Below are 24,808 nucleotides of genomic sequence, written 5' to 3'. Positions count from 1 at the left end.
TCAGGATGTGCCCGTACCATCTCAGTCTCATCTCTCTTAGCTTCATTCCCAAGCTCTCCACATGTGCTGTCCCTCTGATGTGCTCGTTCCTTATCCTGTCCAACCTTGTCACTCCCATCACAAACCTTAACATCCTTAACTCCGCCACCTCCAACTTTGCCTCCTGTCTCTTTGTTAAGGTCTCCAATCCATACATCATAGCTGGTCTCACTACTCTCTTATACATTTTACCTTTCACTTTTGCTGGGACTTTCCTATCACAAATGACTCCCGAAACCCTTCTCCAACTGCCTGCACTCTCTCACCTCACTATCGCAGCCCCCATTTTCCTGCACAGTTGACCCCAGGTACTTGAATTCACCAACTTTCTTTGTGTCTACTCCTTGCATCTTCACTACACTCTCATCCCCATTCTCATTGATGCACATGTATTCTGTTTTCCTCCTGCTCACCTTCATTCCTCTTTGTTCCAATGCATACCTCCATCTCTCCAAACCCAACTCAACCTCCTTTCTGCTTTCACCACATACCACGATATCATCCGCAAACATCATGTTCCATGGTGACTCTTGCATCACTTCGTCTGTCAAGCTATCCATCACTATAGCAAACAAGAAAGGACTCAAAGCAGATCCTTGATGAAGTCCCACCTTCACCTTGAACCGTTCAGTCGTTCCAACTGCACACCTCACTGCTGTTTCACTGTTCTCATACATGTCTTGCACCACTCTAATATATCTCAATATGTAAACAAAGACCAAAATCAAAAGTAAACAGACAACTCAAAAGTAGAAAAACAATTCTTTATTATCAAAAGCTGATCGTTTAAAAGTTAAAATGTATTTACAAGTAAAAATGGTCAACAACAAAGCCAAAGCATGAGCCATGAACATGCATCTGCAAACACCTACACTGCAGTGGGACACAATGTGACCAATTCAGCAGGTATTGTGCAACAGTCCTCAATGCAGGGACAATATAAAGCAGAACATGTACATGTGAAAGTTTTATCATATTAGTGATACAACAGAAACAGGTCAAAAACAAAACTACAACAAACTTGTGAGAAATAATGAGAATGCTCAGTGGGAGACATTCAGCTCAAGTAATACTGTTCAATTTTAAATGAAATAATGACATACCATTATCACCACCCACCATCATTGCATTAAAAATGCTCTGCCAGCTGATCATAGTCCAAAACCTCAGTAAGACATTTGTTTTTCCCCTTTAATTCATTACCTATTTGTAGTTTAGATGGCTGGAACTGTTTTTCTTAAAAAAAGTTGATTTATTAGAAGGACCATAAAATGCAAGATGATTTGGCTGAACACACTGCCTTTCAGAAAAACCATGTCAGAAAAAGTTAGACTAAGCACATTTAAAAAAAAAAATTCTGCAGTAATAAATAATTTGTGACAAATGCTGCCAATGTAGAGGAACTAAATATGCTTTTGTGCAAAAAACAAAGTATGTAGATGCGTGTAAACAGACAGCACAATCAGCACTGACTATAACTGTAACTGATTTACTGTCCACGTTGAACCATATGGAGATAACTCAATTGTAGTCCAACTTCTTTTCAGCCATGCGCAACAGTAGCATCTCCGAATATCTCTCTAGAAGGTCCATGGCACGATCATCCCTAAGCTGACGACCTGGAGAGTCTTCTGGAAGTTGTGGGACAGCAGAGTTCAGCTCCTGGGGACAAAGAGAGTGAAGGTCCTGTAGAATCCCGCCAAAGGTCTCCTGCAGCATGCTTTTCATCTGCATCTGCTGCTCTGACAACTCGCTGATGCCCTGCAACTATATGGAGAGGTAGAAGAGAGTTTGGCAGTGACAATGCAGCTACTGACACTAGTTTCTCACACAATGACATTATTTTGAGTATGCATTTTCCACATATCCTCTTCATTCTTAATAAGTAGGAGTCAACTGGGATGCCTCTAGCCTAGTCCTTGTTAGTGAATTGTATGTCAGAAATACCCTTTAAATACATTTCAAACCGAAAGGAAACTATTCGGCCCTGTTAATAACTGCTGGCAGTTTTGCAGCCTAGAAACGCGCCATCGCTGGTTATTTGCAGTGTTTAAAATTTTTTTTTGGGGAAAAAAAAATTGCCTTGTATTTTTGTGACATGCTTTCGTTTGTTTTTATTCACCAAGTGTGATCTTTTTAGACGGCAAGAATTGCATTTGTGCTAGGACAACAACGATTGTTTACTAGTATGTGTGTCAGTACTGCACGTGCGTTATCTAGCAGAGTTAGATTTACAGATTTTGTTGCCAGTTTAAAAAAAAAAAATTATCCACATGGTTTGGTTTGACTGAGATCTTTATCTTTAATGAAGCACAAAGTTAATGGACAAGTAAAAAGTGACAATAGGATCGCACCAGAAAGTTATAAACTTATTCCATGGTAGTCCCATAATCGAGGTATCAGGGTTTTGGTACGTGGGTAAAATTCTACAAAAAAACAAAAGCAGCAGCCAATATGTCAAAGCAGCAAGTGAACATTACTGACTTCTTTAAGAAATCTAACAATGGAAAGAGATCCAACACGCAAAATAACTAACACTGGACAAGTCTTGCAGTGACTGCTATTAGCGCATAACAAATCATGTACTTCTTTTGGTTGCTCTTGTTTGGGGTTGCCACAGCAGATCATTATGATCCGCATATTTGACAACCCTTCCCCAATCTATCCGGGCCTATAAAAACTTGAAAACAGGTCAAATTGGCATGAAATCATCAGAGAGGCTTTACTTTCATTAGTTTTATAGCAGAGCCCCATACTTATAGAAACGCATCAACCTGATTTTTGATGGTTTGACTGTACGACAAACATGTACCACCACAGGGAACTTGATCATAAGTGCAAGGCAACGCATCTCAAACGTGACCACCAGACAATGAAATTTGTATCGTTATTTACATAAGACAGGTAGATCTTTATCCACTGCTTATTTTTAATTTGCTTTCTAAAAATAATGTGGGATTATTTACTAACACATTTTACAGAAAATATTCATGACCGTTTCATATAAAACTAGTTAAAACAGTTATTAGTCCACTAGCTTGGTGGACAGTTGGTCATGTAAGGGTGATAGACGGATAAGCGCAGGAAGGGCTTTACTGAAAGCACGCTGGCAAACAGATCCAAAATGTAGACAAAGTCAAAAAACAGGCAGTGAGCCAGAGACAGAATATCAGAGGTAATACAATACTCTCAGTTCAAAAACACAAACACAGTCAAAACCAGAAAAATGACAAAATACAAGACTTTCGCAAAGTCTGTGTGTTACTGAGAGTCCTTATAAGAATTTGCTCCAACTTGGAACAGATGCATGCTAGTCAGTCCTAATGGCATGCATACACTTTACAGTCTGACTGCGCTCCCGAGCTCCAAAGCCTGTGGCTGCGAAAGATGTAACCAGACAACTGTCTGAAATAAGTTTGATATTGGATCATAACTAGGGCTGTACGATATATCAAATATACTCGATATATCGCTGAAAATTGTGTGTGCGATACATAAAATTATTATATCGTAACTATCGAGTATTTTATGGTCATCTTCCGACTTGCGTTTGTTGTGTTTGTTTAAAACCTTTTCCGGTGGTTTTCTCCCTGTCCCTCAGGCAGTAACGCGAGAGGCTGCCTAAGGGGAAAGAAAACAAAAACGTCACGCACTCGCCAACCAATCCCGGGCGACATCTCGGTGCTGAAAGGAACTTCCGGGAAGATTTTCTAGTTTCGGTTGTGTTGCCAGATTGGGCGGTTTTAAGTGCGTTTTGGCGGGTTTTGAACATATTTTGGGCTGGAAAACGTCAGCAGTATCTGGCAACAGGCGGGAAGATTTCCTAGTTCCGGTTTACAGCGCTGACTCAGTTCGTGCAGTCGCTGGTGCTGCATAGGCTACCGTGTAAGCTCTGTCAATTTCAACGACAAATTAAAAATGGAAGCGGACGAATTGGTTCCTAAAAGAACTAGTAAGGGGTCAGTCATCTGGCATTTTTTGGATATCGCGAGGAGGACGTGGAACAGCAAATGCCAGTTTGTAAAGTGTGCAAAAAAACCTGTCATCACGAAAGGCAGCAGCACGACAAATATGTTCCATAAACTCACCCGGTACAGTATGAAGAGTCTCTTAAACTCCGAACTACTTGCCCACGAGCTAAAACCCCCCACAAGCTAAACAAATGACCCCAGCGGCCTCGTTCTCCAGAGCCCCCCCATATGAGGAACCGAGTCAGAGATGGAGAGCTATAACGGCTGCAATCACTCACTTCATTGCCGAAGACATGATCCCAATTAGTATAGTGGAAAAACCAGGCTTCCAAAAATTACTAAACACACTCGATCCCAAATATGAGTTGCCTGGTCGCAGACATTTTACAGAGAAGGCAATACCGGAATTCTACACATCTGAGAGGCAGAGCCAGAAAACATTCAGTTCAAAAGTGTGCAAAGAGAAAAATGATGTTTTGCAGATCTCTCTCTTCTCTCCCTCAATCTCTCTCTCTATTGTGAATGTTCCAGTGGTTCTCAGTAGTCAGGTTAATAGCTTAGAGATCTATTTTTTAAAATAATTTAATGAATGAGCACTTTTCTTATTTAGGCTAAATGTCTTTCTCAGTGTTGAGCCTGCACTTTATTGGTTTGAGCTCTGAGCAGCTCTGTATTGTATTGCCCCTTTGTTGCAATTTTCAAGACTGTTTTTGCAGTTTGTGCCACATCTTTGTTGAATAAAAATAGTCTTATTTCAATTCAATTGTGATTAATCACAAACATGAAAATGTAAAATGTGTTGTTGAAAACCACCTGTAAAGTTAACCAAGAATGTTATTTAATCTGCAGGGATTGTAGTGAAAACAGTAAAGAGTAAAAGTTAGATTTCATGGGGTCCTTTAGAGGAGATTTAAATATATCGAGATATATATCGTATATCGTGAAATGGAGAAAATGTATCGGGATATTCATTTTTTCCCATATCGCACAGCCCTAATCATAACTACATAGTAGTGCTATAAAGTGAAAGCACTGGTGCACTGCTGTCCACCAGGCACCCAGCAGAGTCGCACCATAATAAATATTGTGGTGGGGTTTCTGGCACATGGCATGCGATGTCAAAGAAAGGAATAAATACATATTCGTAACTACGATGCGTCTCATTATTGGTATCACTGTAACAAGACAATGCAGCAATTTATAGACAGAAAATACACTCCACAATTTGATGGTTCATATGCTATAATAATATTCTATTCAGGCTGATTTTGTGCCCTTGTAAAGATTTTGCTCATACACTCATCAGGAGCTCCACTTTCAGGCAGTGCCTAAATATCTACATTATTTTTCACATATTACCCACCTAAATCACGAGATCAAGAACATTTTATATTACATTACAGGCATTTATAACAGGTGTGCTTATTCAGAGCGACGTATAACAAGTGCAAAAGTCAGGTACAAGAAGTGCTGAACTTCGAGACAAATGGCCCTTTTCCACTACCTTTTTTCAGCTCACTTCAGCCCGACACGGCTCGCGTTTCGACTACCTTAGAGCAGCACGACTCAGCTCGCTTCAGCCCTGCTCAGCTCCCAAAACTCGCACGATTTTGGAGTGGGGCTGAAGCGAGCCAAACCGAGCCGAGTGGGGCTAGGGGCGTGAGCAGACACTCCCCTGTGCACTGATTGGTGAGGAGTGTCCTCACATGCCCACACGCCCCGCGAACACACTGGGATCTGTAAACACCGTAAACCCGGAAGAAGAATTACGAATTACGAGAATTTCTGAAGCCTTATGCGCCTCGCCTCATCTATACGCTCTTGCCAGTATCTGTTGGCGTTGTCGGTGACAACAAGCCACAGCACCAAGACCAGCAACACTAACGACTCCATGTCCTCCATGTTTATTGTTTACTATCCGGGTCGTGAGACTACCGCTTAAAAGATCACTGATGTCACTGTTTGCGCCGCCTAACGACATCACGTGACGTCCACCCACTTTCGCTAACTCCACCCAATGTGTCCACCCACTTCCAGCCAGCACGGTTCAGCGCGGTTGTAGTCGAAATGCGACTCCAACAGCCCCGCTCAGCTCGACTCAGCCCAACTCAGCACGGCACGGCTCAGCCCAACTCAGCCGCGTTGGTAGTGGAAAAGCGGCAAAAGTTTCAGTGCCGACTGAACAAGCGAGAGAATAAACACTTTGTGTAAAACACTGCTGTTGAAGTAACAATCAACAAACAGCCAAGGAAAACAAGCCAACCATACAATTGAGATGATAAAGTACAATTAAATAGAGAAAAAAATAAAACCCCAACAGCTAACCCTAAATACACAGCCTGGGTTGGTCAAAACCGCTACGTGATTACACAGTGGGCAGGGAAGCAGGGGAGAGGTGCAATCTTCAGTCTATGCTTGAAGGTGGTCAGGGAGTCAGCAGTTCTGGCCTCGATGGGAAGGTCATTCCACCAACGGGGAACCAGGACAGACAGCGGTCTTGAGCGGGCTGGACAGGAGTGGAGAGGAGGAGGGGCCAGGTGACCAGTAGTAGCGGAGTGTAGGGATCTGACTGGTATGTAGGGTCGGATCAGTCTCTGGGGGTATGCTGGGCCTAACCCCCTTGACTGCCTGGTAAGCCAACACCGTCTTAAATTTGATGTGAGCTGCAACAGACAGCCAATGAAGGGCAGCAAGCAGAGGGGTAATGTGGAAGGAACATGTTACAGTTGTGCTTACAAGTTTACACCTGGCAGAATTTGTAAAATATACCATTCTTTAAAAAAAAAAAACCCACAAGCGATCAGGTAAAACACATTACTTTTATTTTAATGGGATCCAAATTAAACCATAATGCATCACAGAATAATGCAATCATTAAACAAAATGTAGCAAAGAAAATGAGGTGATCCTTGTTCAGAAGTGTACATACCCTTAGTTCTTAATACTGTGCATTTAACCCCTTTAGCATCAATGACGGCTTGCAGTCTTTTGTGGTGGTTGTGTAGGAGCACCTTTATTTTCTCAGATGGTAGAGCTGCCCATTCTTCTTGGCAAAGTGTCTCTAGGTCCCGTAAATTTTTGGGTTGTTTTGCATGAACTGCATGTTTGAGCTCTCCCCAAAGTGGCTCAATGATACTGAGGTCAGATTGTGATGGCCACTCCAGAACCTTCACTTTATTCTGCTGTAGCCAGAAAAGGTTGACTTGGCCTTGTGCTTTGGATCACTGTCATGTTGGAAAGTCCAAGTGCGTCCCATGCGCAGCTTTCGAGCTGATGTGTGCAAGCTGTCCATCAATATTTTCTGATATGCTGCATTCATCTTGCCATTAATTTTGAATAAATTCCCTGTGCCTTTGTAGCTTACACACCCCAAAATATCAGAGATCCACCTCCATGCTGGTGTACTTTTCGTCATAGGCCTTGTTGACTCCTCTCCAAACATACCGTTTATGGTTGTGACCATAAAGGTCAATTTTGGTCTCATCACTCCAAATGACTTTGTTAGGTGCTGTTTGGCATATTGTAAGTGTGCCATTTTGTGGCACTGGCGCAGTAATGGCTTTTTGCTGGCAACCCGACTGGGCAGCCCATTTTTGTTCAAGTGCCTCTTGAAATAGTTACAGCATTTTCTCGCAGTGAAGCCTGTATTTCAGCTGAAATAGCCTGAGGGTTTTTCTTTGCATCCCGACCAGTTTTCCTGGCTGGTGAGGCTGAAATATTTGTTGGTCTATCTTGGTATCAACAGAACCACTAATTCTCTACTTCTTTATCAGACTTTGAACACTACTGACCCGCATTTTCAAATCTTTGGATATCTTTTTCCTGACTTATATAGTTCAACTACCTTTTCTCACAGATCTTTAGCGTTCCCCATTGCTCAGTAGCCAGCAAAGTCAGTGCAGCCCCAGGTGAAACGTGCAGAGGTCTCACAAGAGCTACAAAACTATTTATACACAGGCACTAATTACAATCAAACATGTCACCAGTGTGGAAACTTATCCTTAATAATAACCAGTTAAACCTGGGTTTGTCAACTTGTGTGTATATTATCAGGCCAAACATTCAAGGGTATGTAAATGTTTGATCAGGGCCGTTTGGGTGATTTCAGTGAACATTATTACTTAAAGGAAACACATCGTTATGTGATGATGAATGGCTTCACCTGACCACTATCCCTAAATAAAGGAACAGTTTTCTGCATGATCAGTCATTTTCCAAAAACTGGCCAATATTTCACAAATTCTGCCAGGGTATGTAAACTTATGAGCACAATTGTACCCATTTATTTCCCATTACCTATTTACTTTGAGATGCAAATGTTGCATTCTGGTCAGTCACAATGCACTATTTTACATCTATATTTTAAGAATTATTCAGGGGAGGACCCCCAGCCTTTTTTCCCCCCACACTGCGGTGACTTTCGCCTCTGCCTACTACTTTTTTGCCCAAATGCCCCTTACTCCAAAAGTTATTGACAGGGCTGGCTATTGAAAAACCATCAGACAATTGACCTTGCTGTGACCTTGACCCAGTTTGGTCAACTCTAAAATCTACTCGGTTCATCTGCTGGTTACAATGATAATTCCATATAAATCCTACAAACATTCAATCATTCTTTCTTGAGATATGCTAATGAGAATCTCAGAAGGACACACAGACGCGAGAACTAGGCATGTAACGATATATTGTGCAATAAATTGTGCTTAAAATTTATGGTGATTTGAACTGATGAAATAAATGAATCCCAATTATCATCAGGCTGCATATTCTCTCAGTTTTTCCTAGCTGTAATTGCATTTAGGTGTAATAAAGTAGTGGGCATGCATGTGACTTCACCCTAGGCAGAAGCAACACAGCTCTAATGCCGCAAAAACATCACTCTCACAAACACAAAAGCAGATCTAAAATGAGAAAGAAGAAAAGAAAGCACAACTTTATTCAACTTTATACTTGTGAAATTTCCTCTTTGCATTTAACCCATCTGAAGCAGTGAACACACACGAGCAATGAGCACACACATACCCAGAGCAGTGGGCACCCATGCTAACAGCGCCCGGGGAGCAATCGGGAGTTAGGTACCTCGCTCAAGGGCACCCCAGCTCAAGGCCATCCCATATTAACCTAACCGCATGTCTTTGGACTGTGGGGGAAACTGGAGCACCTGGAGGAAACCCACGCAGACATGGGGAGAACATGCAAACTCCACACAGAAAGGCCCCTGCCGGCCGCTGGGTTCGAACTCAGAACCTTCTTGCTGTGAGGCGACCGTGCTAACCACTACACCACCGTGCCGCCCGGAAAGGGCTGTTTATATGACTGACTGTACAAATTGATTTGAAAAGAAATCAAAACCATCTTTTTACAGACTGCCAAAAGCAAAAAAGAAGAGGAGCAATTGGAGGTTGGATAAATGCTCTTAAAAGTTTAAGAAAAGGCCTAGTTGTTATTAACTTTTTCATTTTTAATGAAAGGAATATTAGTTAATAAGCCAAATTCACAAATGTGGGTAAACTATTGCTGTTGGTTATTAAGAAAATGAAACAAAAGGGTTTTATTATTTAACAAAAGGAATATTTGAGTTGATAAAAACTAGGAACATAAATGTTTTTTAAAGGCATCATGGGAAAATTGAATCATGAACCCAAGATCATGAATCAGAAGTAATCATGAATTGTTACATGCCTAGCAAGAACAAGGATGGACAGACAACCGTAAAACACAATAGCTGCGTCCAAAATCACTACTCCCTACTCACCATCTAGGGAATTCTATATAGAGGACTATATAGTGAGCTCTTTGGTAAGATGAAAAAACACTTTCGGACACTACTCTGCCACGCCATTATTTACGTCATTACTTTCACACAATTAAAACGTGCCAGATCAGTCGGCTGGTGGGTTTTCAAAATAATAAATATATGCATGTATGTTTCTGATAAATATACATTATACTGAGCGTATTTTCCACATTAATCAATACAAAAGTACTTTGTGTCTGCTGCATCTTTCAGTTCTTTTAAATCAAGGCTGAATACTTTCTTCTTTGCCGCTGCCTTTTATTAAATCAAATTTGAGGCTTTTGATTAATTCCTCGCTCTGCAGTGTAACTTTTATTTTTGCATTTTAGCTGTCTTATTCTATTTTAGCTTATTCTCTTACTTGAATGTCTGTTTATAATGTGCGTTTCTTTCTCCATCCATTCACCCCAACACACTACAGTATAATTGCCATTTTCGCACCACAACTTATAAATTTGTCTCATGCCCATTGTCATAAGGAAAAACAAACTACTGCTGTACTCAATCTAAAATACTTAACGGTCCTTATGAAACAGCTTTTCTTTCAGCGCGACCGCAATGAATGATGGTTATATATTGCTTGGTTAGTGGCCATCGGTTGTACACTACTTTTCACGATGCATCGTGCAATACTATGAATCCACTATATACGGTGTAATAATTCTCACTATACGTTCAGACAGCACTACGAAATGGTGAACTCACTATATAGTCCACTATATAGTGAGTAGTGAGTGATTTCAGACACAGGGAATGCCTCCACCAGTCAGTAGTGGAAGTATAAGAATTGACATTTTCTCTTAAGCACATGAATCATCTCATCAACAAACCACATTACAAACAAGAAGTAGGCAGATGGAGAAGTAACCTTGTGACTTCTCGTCATAGAAATTTAATACCATAAAGCCAAAAAGTCATCATAAACAGATGAATAATTACTACATTACGGTCCTTGGAATCTGTTTTATAATGTGTTATAAAGGTGTTTTTCTGGAACAAAAATAAACTGCCACTACAAAAATGTTATGCTTTTCAAAGCCAACTTTTATATGGTATTGTAAATTACTTTTTAAATCAAGTAAAAAGTAAAGTAAGATATTACGCAAGCTGTTAATTTGTAACGGGCATGATGCTGTGTCAGAGCAAGCACTGACTGCCAGAGCAAACAAAAATTAAAAGATCCATTCAAATAAAATTGTTAGTGTGATGATGTGAGCAGTAATGTCTCATCTCATCTCATTATCTCTAGCCGCTTTATCCTTCTACAGGGTCGCAGGCAAGCTGGAGCCTATCCCAGCTGACTACGGGCGAAAGGCGGGGTACACCCTGGACAAGTCGCCAGGTCATCACAGGGCTGACACATAGACACAGACAACCATTCACACTCACATTCACACCTACGCTCAATTTAGTGTCACCAGTTAACCTAACCTGCATGTCTTTGGACTGTGGGGGAAACCGGAGCACCCGGAGGAAACCCACGCGGACATGGGGAGAACATGCAAACTCCGCACAGAAAGGCCCTCGCCGGCCACGGGGCTCGAACCCAGGACCTTCTTGCTGTGAGGCGACAGCGCTAACCACTACACCACCGTGCTGCCCCGAGCAGTAATGTGGAAAATGAAAACTGTCCCAACAAGTCTAGTACTGCAAAGAGGTTTAACTCACTTTACTATAAAAGCTGGCTGCCTTCTGCATGGTGTGTTGGAGCACATTCACCATCTCCTTACATGCCTGCAGATTTATAGTCTCATCTGAAAAGACAAAGACAGGCAAAAGGATGAAAACAACTTGCACATCTGCTAAAAAGTTGCCTTGTCTAATTACACTGGCAGAAGAAATCTAATTGAAGAATGTATTAAGATTTAATTATGTTAATCATCCTAATGACAATATTTAGTAAATTGTTTATGCAAAAACAGAAGGTTTACACACCCTTTTAATTTGGACATCTTACTACAGGGATTATTGAAGGTCAAGATAATAATTACTTTTCTTTTGCAAGAGTCTTCTTAGATGGAAAAATTAAGTAGAGATGAAAGTGGAGTAAAGAAAAAAAAACCTGAACTTCTGAAAGTCAAACTAAGATATGGGGCGGCAACGTCCCCCGAAAATATTTTAATAACAACACGCAAAACCCTGCATTCTAGTGCATTTTAGTACTTATTTTCACTAAAACAAGTTATAACTTTTAAGCCTTTTTCTTTCATGTACATTAATGATTAACATGTCAAAAATATCAAATTTAATTCCCCTAGTTAATGAGTAATTTTCAGGAGTGCATTTAGAAAACGCGGTGATTTTCCTGCTACACAGTTCATTACTTTGAAAAAAATCAGACAGTTGAAGGTAAACTCAGCAAAATCCCAAAACAGTGCTGTTAAAAAGTAAAGGTCTGTTAGAGTTTCTAAAGCTTTCAGGTTTCAATGTTGGGGACATTGAGCCTCGTTTATCAATATTTTAGTAGGAGTTGTGCGTTTGCAGAAGCTAAACTAAACATTTCCAATTCATATTTATGCGAGTTGAAGCCAATTGTTAACATTAGTTCGTATTGTCTGTAAATTTAAACACACCAATGAATACCAAATTTCTCATGTAAATCAGGGCCATAGGGTGTGTGTGTGTGTGTGTGTGTGTGTGTGTGTGTGTGTGTGTGTGTGTGTGTCACACACTGACTGGCAGCCTGAGTGCATTATGTAACAAAAAATAAATTACCATTGCTAGTTTTAGGCAGCTTAGAAACCGGCTCTTCCATTATTGCTGTTTCTTCCATGTTTTCTTGATGTTGTGTTCGAGAAACGGCACTAAAACTTAGCTTCGAAGCCACAAAATGCAACTTTGATGGAAAAAAATATATAATAAATTGCTTACCTCTCTTCACATCGAAAGAAGGAGGAAAGTTTTGCTTGTTTTGACATGGCGAATTATTAACACAAGAGGAAATACTTGTAATTCGCAACTAAAAAGACTGCGGCTACACTGGCAGCTTGAACATGCTTTCTAGTGCGATCGTGTTGCGCTTGCGCAGAACGTTGTCAGGAAGGCGCGCCTAACGAGCTCCGGCATGCGCGCCGTTAACAAAGAACACCTGTCTTTAATCAATGAACTATGTTTGGGCTATTTAAGGACCGCGCCCATGCAAGGACGATGCGAAGTATTACGCCGCGTCTAGGAATGCGAAAATTCCGAAAAATACATTTCTCCATTCGGAAAACCGGAGATTTTCAAGAGTTTTGTCAAATATCCGGATTTCCAGAAGACTTTCATCCCTGCTTAAGTCCAAGTTGGTTTCTGGTATGATTCTATGAAGGTTTCTCAAAAACATGGGAAAAATCAAAAAGGACAATTTAATTATCACCATTAAGCAGGAATATTCCATTCCAAAAAAAAACCCACATATGCAAAGCTCTGAAAATCCCAACATGTCCTATTTTATATTGTCTCTAAGAATTGCATAGGTTCTGTCAAAACCCAGAAAACCTTAGGCAAAAAAGAAAGTTTCAGAAAATGTTTTAGCAACCATTTGAAAACGAACTGGGTACACCTTCTATAACATATGACCAGCACAATATAAACCCCTGTTTTGCACATCTCTTTAAACTAGTGGATCCTGGCTGTTTTGCTACACATAGACTTAATATTTAATAAGGAGGTGTCTCAAAACATGATATTAAAGAGCATAACTCTAGTATTTATGCCAGTGATTTTATTATATGCTGTATGTGTTACTCGCAAAACTAAGAAAGTGATTTTTAAAAACACTACAAAGAGTGGATGCAACAAAATGAATCTGTTCCAACATAAAGAACCAAAAAGGTGTGTAAACTTTAGCACATGGGCCTGTAATTTTAGCTATAGTTTTCATTTGTGGTTTATATACTATTAGCTTCAGGTCTTTTCTTAACTGCTAACATTACACAAAGTCTAGTGAGGGTAAATGAGCAGAACTACAAAGAATTTTGGGGAGAAAAAAAAAATCATGTCATTTAAAGCACACAATACCTAGGGGATCAGGTCCATCTTCTGTGAGCATGGATATTGCTGACTCTATGTTGCAATGACCCATGGACTGTGCATTTTCCACATTCTTTCCTGGTGATTCAAGAGAGTCGTCTTCAACTACTGCTTTCACAAGGTCAGATGAGAGACTGTGGGACATCCTGGGTGTCAGTTTCTCCTCAACGTGACTGATCTGATTTCCTACCGACTTCATCTCTGTTGGATTCACCACAGCCTGTCTACACAGAGGATTCAGAGGCTCCACCTGGCTTTTCAGAGCATTCAGGGCAGTAGGTGGTGATTGGGAAGACAGGTCCAAGTGGAGAGTCGTGTGGGCACTGAGATTATCTAGAGCAGGAGATGCCGGAGGAAGTGCTGGAACTGGAGGATGTGTCTGTGAGGCAAGAGGCTGTTGAGGAAGGAGGCTTTCCTTGCTGTTTTGGGTCACACTATGATCTTGATTAGGCAATGAGGCTTTCCAGAGAATTTCACTTCTGTGACCATTTCCCTGCTCTTGACACACATCGACTTTCTCACCCGTAGATTTCATCTTGGCAATGGTAATGTCCGTGCCACTCTGACAGGAGGCTTTTGAGGCATCAAAATTAGTGCTGTCAGGTTTGGGGACAAATATGCCTGGATCACTGTTGTTGGACTCTTCTAAGATTAATACTTTCTCTGTAATTTATAAAAAAAAAAAAATTAAATAAATAAAAAAATTAAAAAACACAAATTGAAGTACTGTTTAAAAAAAAAAAAAAAACTGAACACACCTATGGACCAATGTGACCATGGTCAGGAATGTCAAAATTATAGATAAAGAAAAGAAAACCGTAAGTAAAGCAGCTGGGAGAGACATACACCAGACAGATCATAATACAATTGATTTGTCAATACTCAAGCATCGTCCATAAGAAATATACCTAATGCCACACAAGGAATTATGTAAAATATAGAAACAGGTTTCTATCTCTCTATGCATTGCCTCTGTTTGTCCAGAGATCAGTTTAAATCTTCAGATAAAAAGCTGAGAATTGGCTAGACAAACGTTTAGCAGAGCTTAACAAAAGTGCCAGTACAGTTTGATATTTACTGATGTGAGACATTAAGGCTACATCCACACGACAACGAGATTTTTTTTAAATATCGTGTCCACATGGGTAACGGATCAGTAAAATTTCAGGTCCATATGGCAACGCAACACTTGCTGAAAACGATGCAATACACATGCCACACCACTACGTGCGCTGTAAGACGGTCCCATCAGAGACACCAGAACAATAGAAGAAGTAGATGCATGCACATAAACCCCTTCTTCTGTAGCATTAGCCACACAAAGTTTTGATTATTAATCAGTAGCGTAAAACGAAAGAGGCGGAAAGAGGAATGAACGGGGGTAGATGGAAGCCAGTACGCCAACATTCTGATATCCTCCAGAATTCTTTAATGGTCCGGAATAAATTGAATGCTACACGTTGATGGATTACTCTGCTCTTCTATGCCCGTTTTGAGGAATGTATTGTCGGACTTAAACCAACATCTGAAGAGGTGAGATCGCTCCTTTTTTTTTTTTCCTATGTTTGCTGGCGGGATTGTTTTTGTTTTTGGAAAGCACACGGGCGGTGTGTGGTTTGGTACTGCTTCCGCAGTGTTTGGACTAAAGACTCTGCCCTAAGGGCTATTCTCTCTCTCTCTCTCACTTTGCACCATTACACAATAAATATTCACAGTGAAAATATTTTGTAAGTGCGTTTCATGAACCAAGTTATAGGATTTGTTGACAACTCGCATCGAGTTCGTTACACTTCTACCTGGCGTGAAGCACTGACAGTCATGTGGTTGTGACGTCATCGTAAACAAATCCGTTCTACTCATCCAGACAACTTCGCAATGGCGCCGTTGCCAGATTTTTTCACTCTGGAACCCGTTCTCAAAAGATTTCATTTTGGGGCACCCAAAACGCCGGTGCCGTGTGGACGCCAGGCCGAAACGATAAACAATTTTATCAGATTCACCTGAATCCGTTGCCGTGTGGACAGGGCCCAAGTCTATAAGGTAAATTTACTGCTAGAATGTAAATTAAAGGACATGGACCTTACCACTTTTCTTCTGATCACTTCTTATATCATTTGAACTACAGGTCTTAGAAATTAGTGGTGAATTGCCCTTGGAGGAGGAGGAGGAGGAGGAGGAGGAGGGGAGAGAGAGAGAGAGAGAGAGAGAGAGAGAGAAAAGGCAACAGGTAAAAATCACAGTGCGAAATGTCCATTCCAAAAGGTTAGTTGTGACTGCACCATTAAAGGACTCTAGGGGTTGTGCAGAAACATATCACATGTCATTTGTTATTGATGGTACTGAATGCTGCTGTTATACTTATGGGCAAGGTTTCAAACCTGAAGGAAAGCAAAAACTAAAGATAACGGATGCTTTGGAACATCTTCCTTATAATAAACCTAGGACAAAATATTATTTATTGACCAAAGCAACATTACCAGTCCCACTTAGAAAAATGCTGTCTAAATCTCAAATAACAGATCTTATGACCATTTAATCTTACCATGTCTGATAAATAGCTCATTGGTTCCAATTGCACAGTGTTACAATACCTCTGTCCTTTCCATGCTGCTGGATTCATCTGGAATACGAGGCAGGCGAACTCCAGGTCTGCACAAAACACTGCTTCCTGCCACTGTACCACTGCAGGAATATTAAGACAAAATATTAACTCCACGCTAGATTACTCTACCTTACATTAAAAATCAAACGAATCGTCAGACATCTACCATAAGCTTTCCAAAGCTACAAAATAAACTTGCACAACTAGCTGGTTGCTCTCAATCTACCTAAATATTAATTCATACTGTTTAATAAGTTTGAGCAAATAACCATTGCATCACACTTTTTTTTTGCATGTACTAACAGCAGCACTTTCATCATTTCTACTGCTATTTACATAATATTCACCAAATCAAAATGTATATAATTAGAATTAAACTGGAGACAACTATTTTAAAATTTAATTTTACTTTCTCCATCATTACAGTTATGACAATATTCAGCCAGAAAAATTTTGCACAGTTTCTCTTATAAATCTGCCTACTCAGGTTCTGATTTCACACACCAGTCACTCACCGTATGCGATTCTGGAAGCGCGAGAGGAAACGGGTAGAAAGGCTTAGACGAGGGTTGAGGAAGTTCTCGTTGGAAGGCTGCAGATTGCGCAGGTCCGTGTTAAACTTTTCTATAAAATAGTTAGAATAAGGGAGTTACAAAAAAAATAATTGCTCCAGTTTCAGGATCATACTATATTAGCGACCTCTATTTTAAAGATCAGATCTAGTTCATTAGTTCATTGCAGTTCCCCTCCTGCGCTTCATGGGGAAAGTAACAAAACACTATTCTAATGCATAAAATACAGCTATTAGAGCCAATACTAAAAAGTGGTGACATTACAATGGTTTTATTAATGCTGTGTTCACATATATACCGGTACGATAGTGGTATAACTGTATCGATACAAAGTATACTGGTACAGTTTAGTGCATCTGTCCACACTAGCGAGAAATGTTTGCGGTTTTCTTTCACGGTAGTTGAAATGCGCGTGCGCGAAACGTTTCCGTGGTTACCGAGTAACTTCCTTCCGAGAATATGGCGGATGAAACAACGTGTGTGTGCTTTTTGTTGTCAATGTACAGTCTGTATTTCTGGTGGTCATTTATTCAGTCGAATCGTATAAAACGAGCGAGGCAGTTGAGAAAGAAACAAAGAAAACCAATCTCCGTTCTTCATTATTTTATTCAGCGAAGACATCGATTGAGGTGTGTGACTTTGCGCATTATATTTGTATCGATACAGAACCGCTTCATCTGTCCACACTACAGCGAAGCGCTACAGTACCAATACTGTACCGGTACGAAACCCATACATTTGTGGGTTTCGTACCGATGCAGTTATACCGCTACAGTACCGGTATAGTTGCTAGTGTGGACAGGTGTTGCGGTACGAAAGTAGTATCGTATCGGTACAAAATCCCTAGTGTGGACAGGGTATAAGTCAAAGGTGATTTAAAACAATACTCGTAACCAGTAAAGCAGTAGTGAGAAGGTAGAAGCACCATTAGTTTCCACTGCTAGAGTGTCATAATGTTGGCGCAGTAGATTTGCAGGCTCTTCATCCTCCTCTTCCTCCACCCCAGAACTACCCATGGAGCTTGCCTGACTGAGCGAGTCAGTGTCCTCTAAAATGCACAACATTCACATAAATGTATACATTTAGGAACAGAATATAGTACAATATATTTATCAGTGGATCAAAAAGTTATTTTTGATTATTATTAATGCGTCACATCATTATGAATAACACGTGTGAATTTGTGTGTCACTGACAAATGGATGTACAGTGATTTCTGAAACGTGAGAACAGCGTGCCTCCTCTAACCAATACCAGCAAAAGATCTCAGCCACAAAGTGAGTGAAGGAAGGAAGGGGGGAGGGGGAAACCCACCACACTGACATAGTACAGTATTGTGGTCTTTTGTGTTAGTCAGTCTAACTGGTGAATTCTGTGATGTTTTGGTTCATATTAGATCCATTTTAAACTCTGTATTGCAGACAGTGGCGAGGCAGGTAATGATGCAGGAATCAGAGAACACAGAGAGAGGAGGAACAGCTAGGTAGTAATATGACATATTTTAAGGGATTTTTAAATACTTTATTTTAAAGGAAAACTCCAGGATTTTTTTTTTTAAACCTAGGCAGTGGCCCTTCTCCCCCATCTCTTTGGGCCCAAATATTTACTAAGGACAAAAACAACTGACATCAGTCCAGTAGAACACTAACCAGCAACCATAAAACAGCTGTACAATGTAATTCTACAGGGTAATCATCCGTGTCAAAGTAAACCACTTTTCTTCACCACTGACAGGTTCATAATGTTGTTGTAAGTCTCTAACAACATGGGGGGAAAAAAATCCCGACAGAAATACTCCTGTGTCCGTTTACCTCAATAATTAAAGAAACCGTAACCTCTCTCTTCTTCCGGTCTCTAACGCAGCACCCCATTTCGTGCCTGTACTTGATTTTTGCATGGGGGCCATTTTCTGATGTTTACAAAAGGAGAAGATTTCCAAAATAACGTCCAAATATTTCGCAGATTATGACAAAAGTGCCTGACAACATGGAAAGGATCCCTTTTGTAAACAAGTAAGCTAGGTTGTCTGCCCAAACAGAGCCAGCTATTTCATTTCCTCTTTACTCATCAGGGCACAATGAACAAATTGCGCCATAATTTTCGTGGTCAAATTTTTGTTAATTCATGTTGGCATTACAATTTAGTTATGAAATAAAACAATCAGTGAATACTTAAAGTTCTCATTGACAAAATTAACATTGCCTAGAAACCACCTAATGGTAGCCTATAGCAATCTGTATTGTTATACAAGAGCTGTATTTCTCAGGGACCCAAGCACATTGGGCAATAATCTTCATGAAGCAGCTAGTCCACACCACAGTTTCTCCAAGAAAATGTATATTCTACAAACGAACAAATAAATATTCTGCACACCACTTTTTACCAGTCTGCAATGATCTGCCTTACTTTGATCACAGAATTCATAGTTTACCCACTTTTTTCTTTTTTTAAACTCCTTATATGCACTGATCAGCCATAAAATTAAAAACACTGACAGGTAAAGTGAATTATATTTATGATGTTACAATGGCACCTGTCAAGGGGTGGGATGTCTACAGTTCCCTCACCTGGACTTCTGCTAGCTAGGCAACAATATCTCTGCAAACATAGGAGCCTTTGTTCCTGAGCCCTACAAGGACAATGTGCCTCCAGATGGGTCAGAGGATGAAGAGCTACAAGCGCAGGTAGATAAAGGACAGAGTGAAGGCAATGGATGTGGGCGAGGACATGCGTGTATGCAGAAGCGGGCGTGGTCATGGGTATGGCCGGGGGGGGGGGGGGGGGGGGGGGGGGGTGTTATTAATGAACTATAGACACTTTCAAGGAACTTAAGAATTTTTAGAACTTTTGAACTGTAGACTGCGAGGGGCAAAAATACATGGAGGGGGACAAAAATCCTCTCTTTCTTTTTTAAATCTACATTTTGTAAATATGTTAACATTCCTAAAATGGTACATATATACACACACACACTATTTATTTATTTTTAAATATGGAGTTGTGAGAGTGTTTGTCGTAAACTTTACAAGCAGATTTGTCCATTTCTGATTTTTTGTAAAAAGTAAAATCTGACTTCAAATGCCCATATCTCAGTGGTATAAAATCAATCAAATTTCTTGATCTAGGCATCATTGTAAAGCTTTTTTTAATGGCCTTTCATGAAAATACAATAACTCAATTTTGAAAATCTGACCCATGTGACTGGTTTTGTAATGCAGGGTTACGTATATATTAGCAACTCACGGTCATGAGCCTGGCCACTCTCAGCTGAGCAGGCACTGTCAGGACTCAGCTCCTCCTCTTCTGGATCAATGTCAACAGTTTCACAAAGTGCCTTCACATCAAACTCCCTACAAGAATCATACAGGAATGCTCATCAGAAGCAGTAACACAAATGTGAAACCATCCATCCATTCCACACTGCATACACACATGCTATCAGTACTACAGCGAGCATTAGAAAACTAAAGCGCATGTACAGTGTCAAGAAAACAGAGGGGATGGGGAGAATCCAAGTTGGGACAGATGAAATTACAATGTAGCACATGTTAAAGCATGAATGCGGAGTCAGAGGCGTGGTCGAGTGCCGGTTTGTTAATGGAGAGCACGGCTGCAGGAGGCAAAGCATTTACATCTGGGATTGATTAACTCTGTGTGCGTGTGTGTGTGTGAGAGAGTGTGTGTGTGAGACACTGACTTAAGACAATCCAGAGGCCTTGCTGGAGCTGTCCGAGTGAGGCATGGGGTGGTCAGCAGAGCAGAGAGCGACTCAGCGACTGCTGCTCCTGTCTGGGATGGCCCAGCTCACAGAGACCCCCAAAGTCAGTTTCCTGAACCTGTGGCTTCCCTCCCCCCTCCTATTCTGTCTCTTCAAGGTGAAACACTGGGGGCAGCACATGTGGTGAAGGTGCAGTGTGTGGACGGGGATGTCCACTGGTGTTCATCAGGATCCAATTCTGGGGAGAAAATCATAGTGTAGTGGTTCATCCCCGGCTCACCCATCCACTGATTGTGGGAACAAACTGGCCAGGGTGTAAAATGCTTGTGAAGCACCCATTTGCGAATGGGTCCAGTGGTAGTCAGGCACGGTTTGAAATGTGCACTGCGTTATCTGGGGAGGAGGGCCCAGGGCCATTCATGTCAACTCCGCATCAGGGGGACATGGAGGGTGGGGAGGGCCTCCGGGGTTTCCCAGCGGAACAGTCACGCAGTGAGACTCAAGGACAGGCGGTATGGAGTGACACTGGATGCTCAGACGCAGGAAGAGACATTATATTACATGCATTTAGCAGACACTCTTATCCAGAGCAACGTACAACGTACCCAGAGCAGCCTGGGGAGCAGTTAGGGGTTAGGTGCCTTGCTCAAGGACACTTCATCCATTCCTGCTGGTCCAGGGAATCGAACCAGCAACCTTTTGGTCCCAAAGCTGCTTCTCTAACCATGAGGCCATGGCTTCAACAACCCAATTGTTGGTCCTGAAGAGCCAGAGGGAACTCCTGTTCCATGCAGCTCATCATAATCCCACGGCTGGATACTTGGGTTAGGATAAAACACTGAACCGTCTCATGGCCTGCTTCTATCTATTGGATGGGAATTTGTGGCAATGTTCACAGGTGGTGTGCGACATGCCATGAACGTCAGCTGGTGAACCTGCTGGCCACCCCAAAAGTGCCCTCTACAATTAATCGAGATCCCCTTCAAAAGAATTGGTATGGATCTGGTTGAGCCATTAGATCGGACTGCACAAAGACACCACTTTATTTTAGTCATTGTGGATTATGCAACACGATACCTGGAAGCCATGTGGCTGTGCAACACTTCCACACACAATTTTGCAGAGACACTAAGATTATCTCCCAAGTCAGGATTCCAAAAGAAATCCTAACTGACCAAGGCACCACATTTGTCACAAATTATTGGGGGTTATATTAAATTGTACCAGTGCATCATCACCCACAGAGCGACAGGTTGGTCATACAGTTTAACCAGACACTTAAAAACCATGATTTGTAAGATTTTGCTGGGAGAGATACAGAATTGGGATAAATGGCTCGAGACCCTTTTATCTGCAAGCATGAGAGGTCCCACAAGCCTCCACAGGGTTCTCCCCATTCAAATTATTGTATGGTCACAGACCTCATGGCGTCCTGGACGTTATCAGGGAAAATTGGGAAGAGGAGCCTCCAAGAGTACAAATGAAGTTCAGTACATTCTTGACCTGTGAGCAAAACTCCACACATAAGCCAGGAGAATTTGCTACAGGCAGAAGAATGTCACTCCCAGCTGTATAATAGGGCTGCACACCTATGTAAGTTTGCACCGGGAGATAAAGTGTTTGTTTTATTACCCACATCAAGCTTGAAATTACAGGCGGCCCCCTGGCCTGAGATGAGCGGTGGGGGTATATGGACACAGATGCATGGTTGAGCATGGGTTTGTGAATGGCAGTTGAAACCTGGGGCTGATTAACAGTGGTGCATGTGTCCATGTGAGTTTTCTATTGCAGTGATGACTGAGGGATTAAAAAGAGGGGAGAAAGCTGAGAAGAGTGAGTCAAGATACACCACAGAGCTGTAGGTGTGTGCCCGTGTGTCTCAGAGTGAGACTGCGAAGCAATAAAGCAGCTAAAAAGCACAAGTAAAATGAATAAAGCGCGAGTCAAAGCAATCCGCCTGTCTCCATCTCTTCAGTCTCCCAACCCCTTGAAGTGTTACAATAACAGACAATTATCAACGAATGTCATTACAGTCGGGACATGAAAATAAACGACGACAGTTAATAAAGTTAGCCAACAGTGTGAGCATGGGAAGTGAGAGCATCTCTATGGAGTTTACACTATGTGAGCAAGTGAAAAAAGTAGAGCATGTAAAACAAACAAGTGCTTAGGTTTTGCATTAGAACTGAAACACTTCTTAAAATCAAAGCTTATCCATTACACATCAAAAACGCAACCAGTGTGAATTGGCTGTGGTAAAGTTTGGTGGTATAAGGAAGTAACAAATCAAACAACTGTTTTGTCTGTAAGGCGTTTTAAGGTACTTACGCCTCTCCTACGGTGGACAGAGCAGTGCTGTTGGCTGGGTACAGAGCATAGTCATTCCCCTCTGAAGAGTTGAGCCTTGGGCTAAAATACTGCAAGTCTGTGTCTTGAAGCACAGAACTAAACTGTACAGACACCTAGGGTGTACACACGCACGCACACGTTTTTATGTACATAAATACATATCCACTGCAGAAAGCATATGGTCTGTATAAACAGTTATAAAGCTCTATATAACAAATTATGAACAATAACATACACTACAAACCCTCTCGATGTCCTCCTCTTCATATGTATCACCACCCTCCTCTTCTTCATCTAAAAGACTATCTAGACTCTGAGGGTGAAAGTCCACTTCATGTCCCTCTTTCTCTTCTACACATTCCTCATCAGCCTCCTCCGCTCGACTTGGAGTGTCAGAGAGGGGGAGCTGAAGGCTCCTGGTCTCCAGTACTGAACGAATAGCAAATGGATCAGCATGTGCAGCCCAGCGCCCCTGTGGCTGGTACTGGGGGACTCTCTGTGGATCCACACTGCTACTGCTGCCAACTCCAGCACCCTACACACATTATGAAAATTGAAAGATTGAAAAAAATATGCTAATTTTATTTAACTTTTTCTTTCTCACTATTGGTTACAGTGGTGCGTGAAAGTTTGTGAACCCTTTAGAATTTTCCATATTTCTACATAAATATGACCGAAAACATCATCAGATTTTCACACAAGTCCTAAAAGTAGATAAAGAGAACCCAGTTAAACAAATGAGACAAAAATATTATACTTGGTCATTTATTTATTAAGGAAAATGATCCAATATTACAAATCTGTGAGTGGCAAAAGTATGTGAACCTTTGCTTTCAGTATCTGGTGTGACCCCCTTGTGCAGCAATAACTGCAACTAAACGTTTCCAGTAACTGTTGATCAGTCCTGCACACCGGCTTGGAGGAATTTTAGCCCATTCCTCCGTACAGAACAGCTTCAACTCTGGGATGTTGGTGGGTTTCTTCACATGAACTGCTCGCTTCAGGTCCTTCCACAACATTTCCATTGGATTAAGGCCAGGACTTTGACTTGGCCATTCCAAAACATTAACTTCATTTTTTAACCATTCTTTGGTAGAACAACTTGTGTGCTCAGGGTCATTGTCTTGCTGCATGACCCACCTTCTCGTGAGATTCAGTTCATGGACAGATGTCCTGACATTTTCCTTTAGAATTTGCTGGTATAATTCAGAATTCATTGTTCCATCAATGATGGCAAGCCGTCCTGGCCTGGCCCAGATGCAGCAAAATGGGCCCAAACCATGATACTACCACCACCATGTTTCACAGACGGGATAAGGTTCTTATGCTGGAATGCAGTGTTTTTCTTTCTCCAAACATAATGCTTCTCATTGAAAGCGAAAAGTTCTACTTTGGTCTCATCCATCCACAAAACATTTTCCCAATCGCCTTCTGGCTTGTCCATGTGATCTTTAGCAAACTGCAGATGAGCAGCAATGTTCTTTTTGGAGAGTGGTGGCTTTCTCCTTGCAACCCTGCCATGCACACCATTGTTGTTCAGTGTTCTCCTGATGGTGGACTCATGAACATTAGCCAATGTGAGAGAGGCCTTCAGTTGCTTAGAAGTTACCCTGGGGTACTTTGTGACCTCACCAACTATTACACGCCTTGCTCTTGGAGTGATCTTTGTTGGTCGACCACTCCTGGGGAGGGTAACAATGGTCTTGAATTTCCTCCATTTGTACACAATCTGTCTGACTGTGGATT

At 41.3% G+C, this 24,808-nt stretch overlaps 1 protein-coding gene across 3 annotated transcripts in view; it reads right to left on the bottom strand.

Moving 5' to 3' along the window:
• Positions 1 to 789: 789 nt before the first annotated feature.
• Positions 790 to 24,808, bottom strand: part of wdr62 (WD repeat domain 62) — a 58,684-nt gene continuing 34,665 nt past the window's right edge. The window contains exons 22-31 of one of the 3 annotated variants that reach the window (XM_060944094.1): positions 23,298 to 23,597; positions 23,042 to 23,175; positions 20,239 to 20,345; positions 17,921 to 18,043; positions 16,939 to 17,047; positions 16,413 to 16,503; positions 15,906 to 15,948; positions 13,810 to 14,484; positions 11,476 to 11,561; positions 790 to 1,806 (exon numbers count right to left, since the gene is read on the bottom strand). In XM_060944094.1, coding sequence (XP_060800077.1) covers positions 1,561 to 1,806; positions 11,476 to 11,561; positions 13,810 to 14,484; positions 15,906 to 15,948; positions 16,413 to 16,503; positions 16,939 to 17,047; positions 17,921 to 18,043; positions 20,239 to 20,345; positions 23,042 to 23,175; positions 23,298 to 23,597 — 1,914 coding nt within the window. In that variant the 3' untranslated portion in view covers positions 790 to 1,560. Of the gene's footprint in view, positions 1,807 to 11,475; positions 11,562 to 13,809; positions 14,485 to 15,905; positions 15,973 to 16,412; positions 16,504 to 16,938; positions 17,048 to 17,920; positions 18,044 to 20,238; positions 20,346 to 23,041; positions 23,176 to 23,297; positions 23,598 to 24,808 lie in introns of all 3 variants that reach the window. The other 2 variants (XM_060944093.1, XM_060944092.1) reach the window with 2 other exon arrangements.

Source organism: Neoarius graeffei, chromosome 17, assembly GCF_027579695.1.
Source record: "Neoarius graeffei isolate fNeoGra1 chromosome 17, fNeoGra1.pri, whole genome shotgun sequence".
NCBI lineage: Eukaryota > Metazoa > Chordata > Actinopteri > Siluriformes > Ariidae > Neoarius > Neoarius graeffei.
The sequence above is the reverse complement of the archived record's forward strand: the minus strand, read 5'-3'. Positions and strand labels throughout refer to the sequence as shown.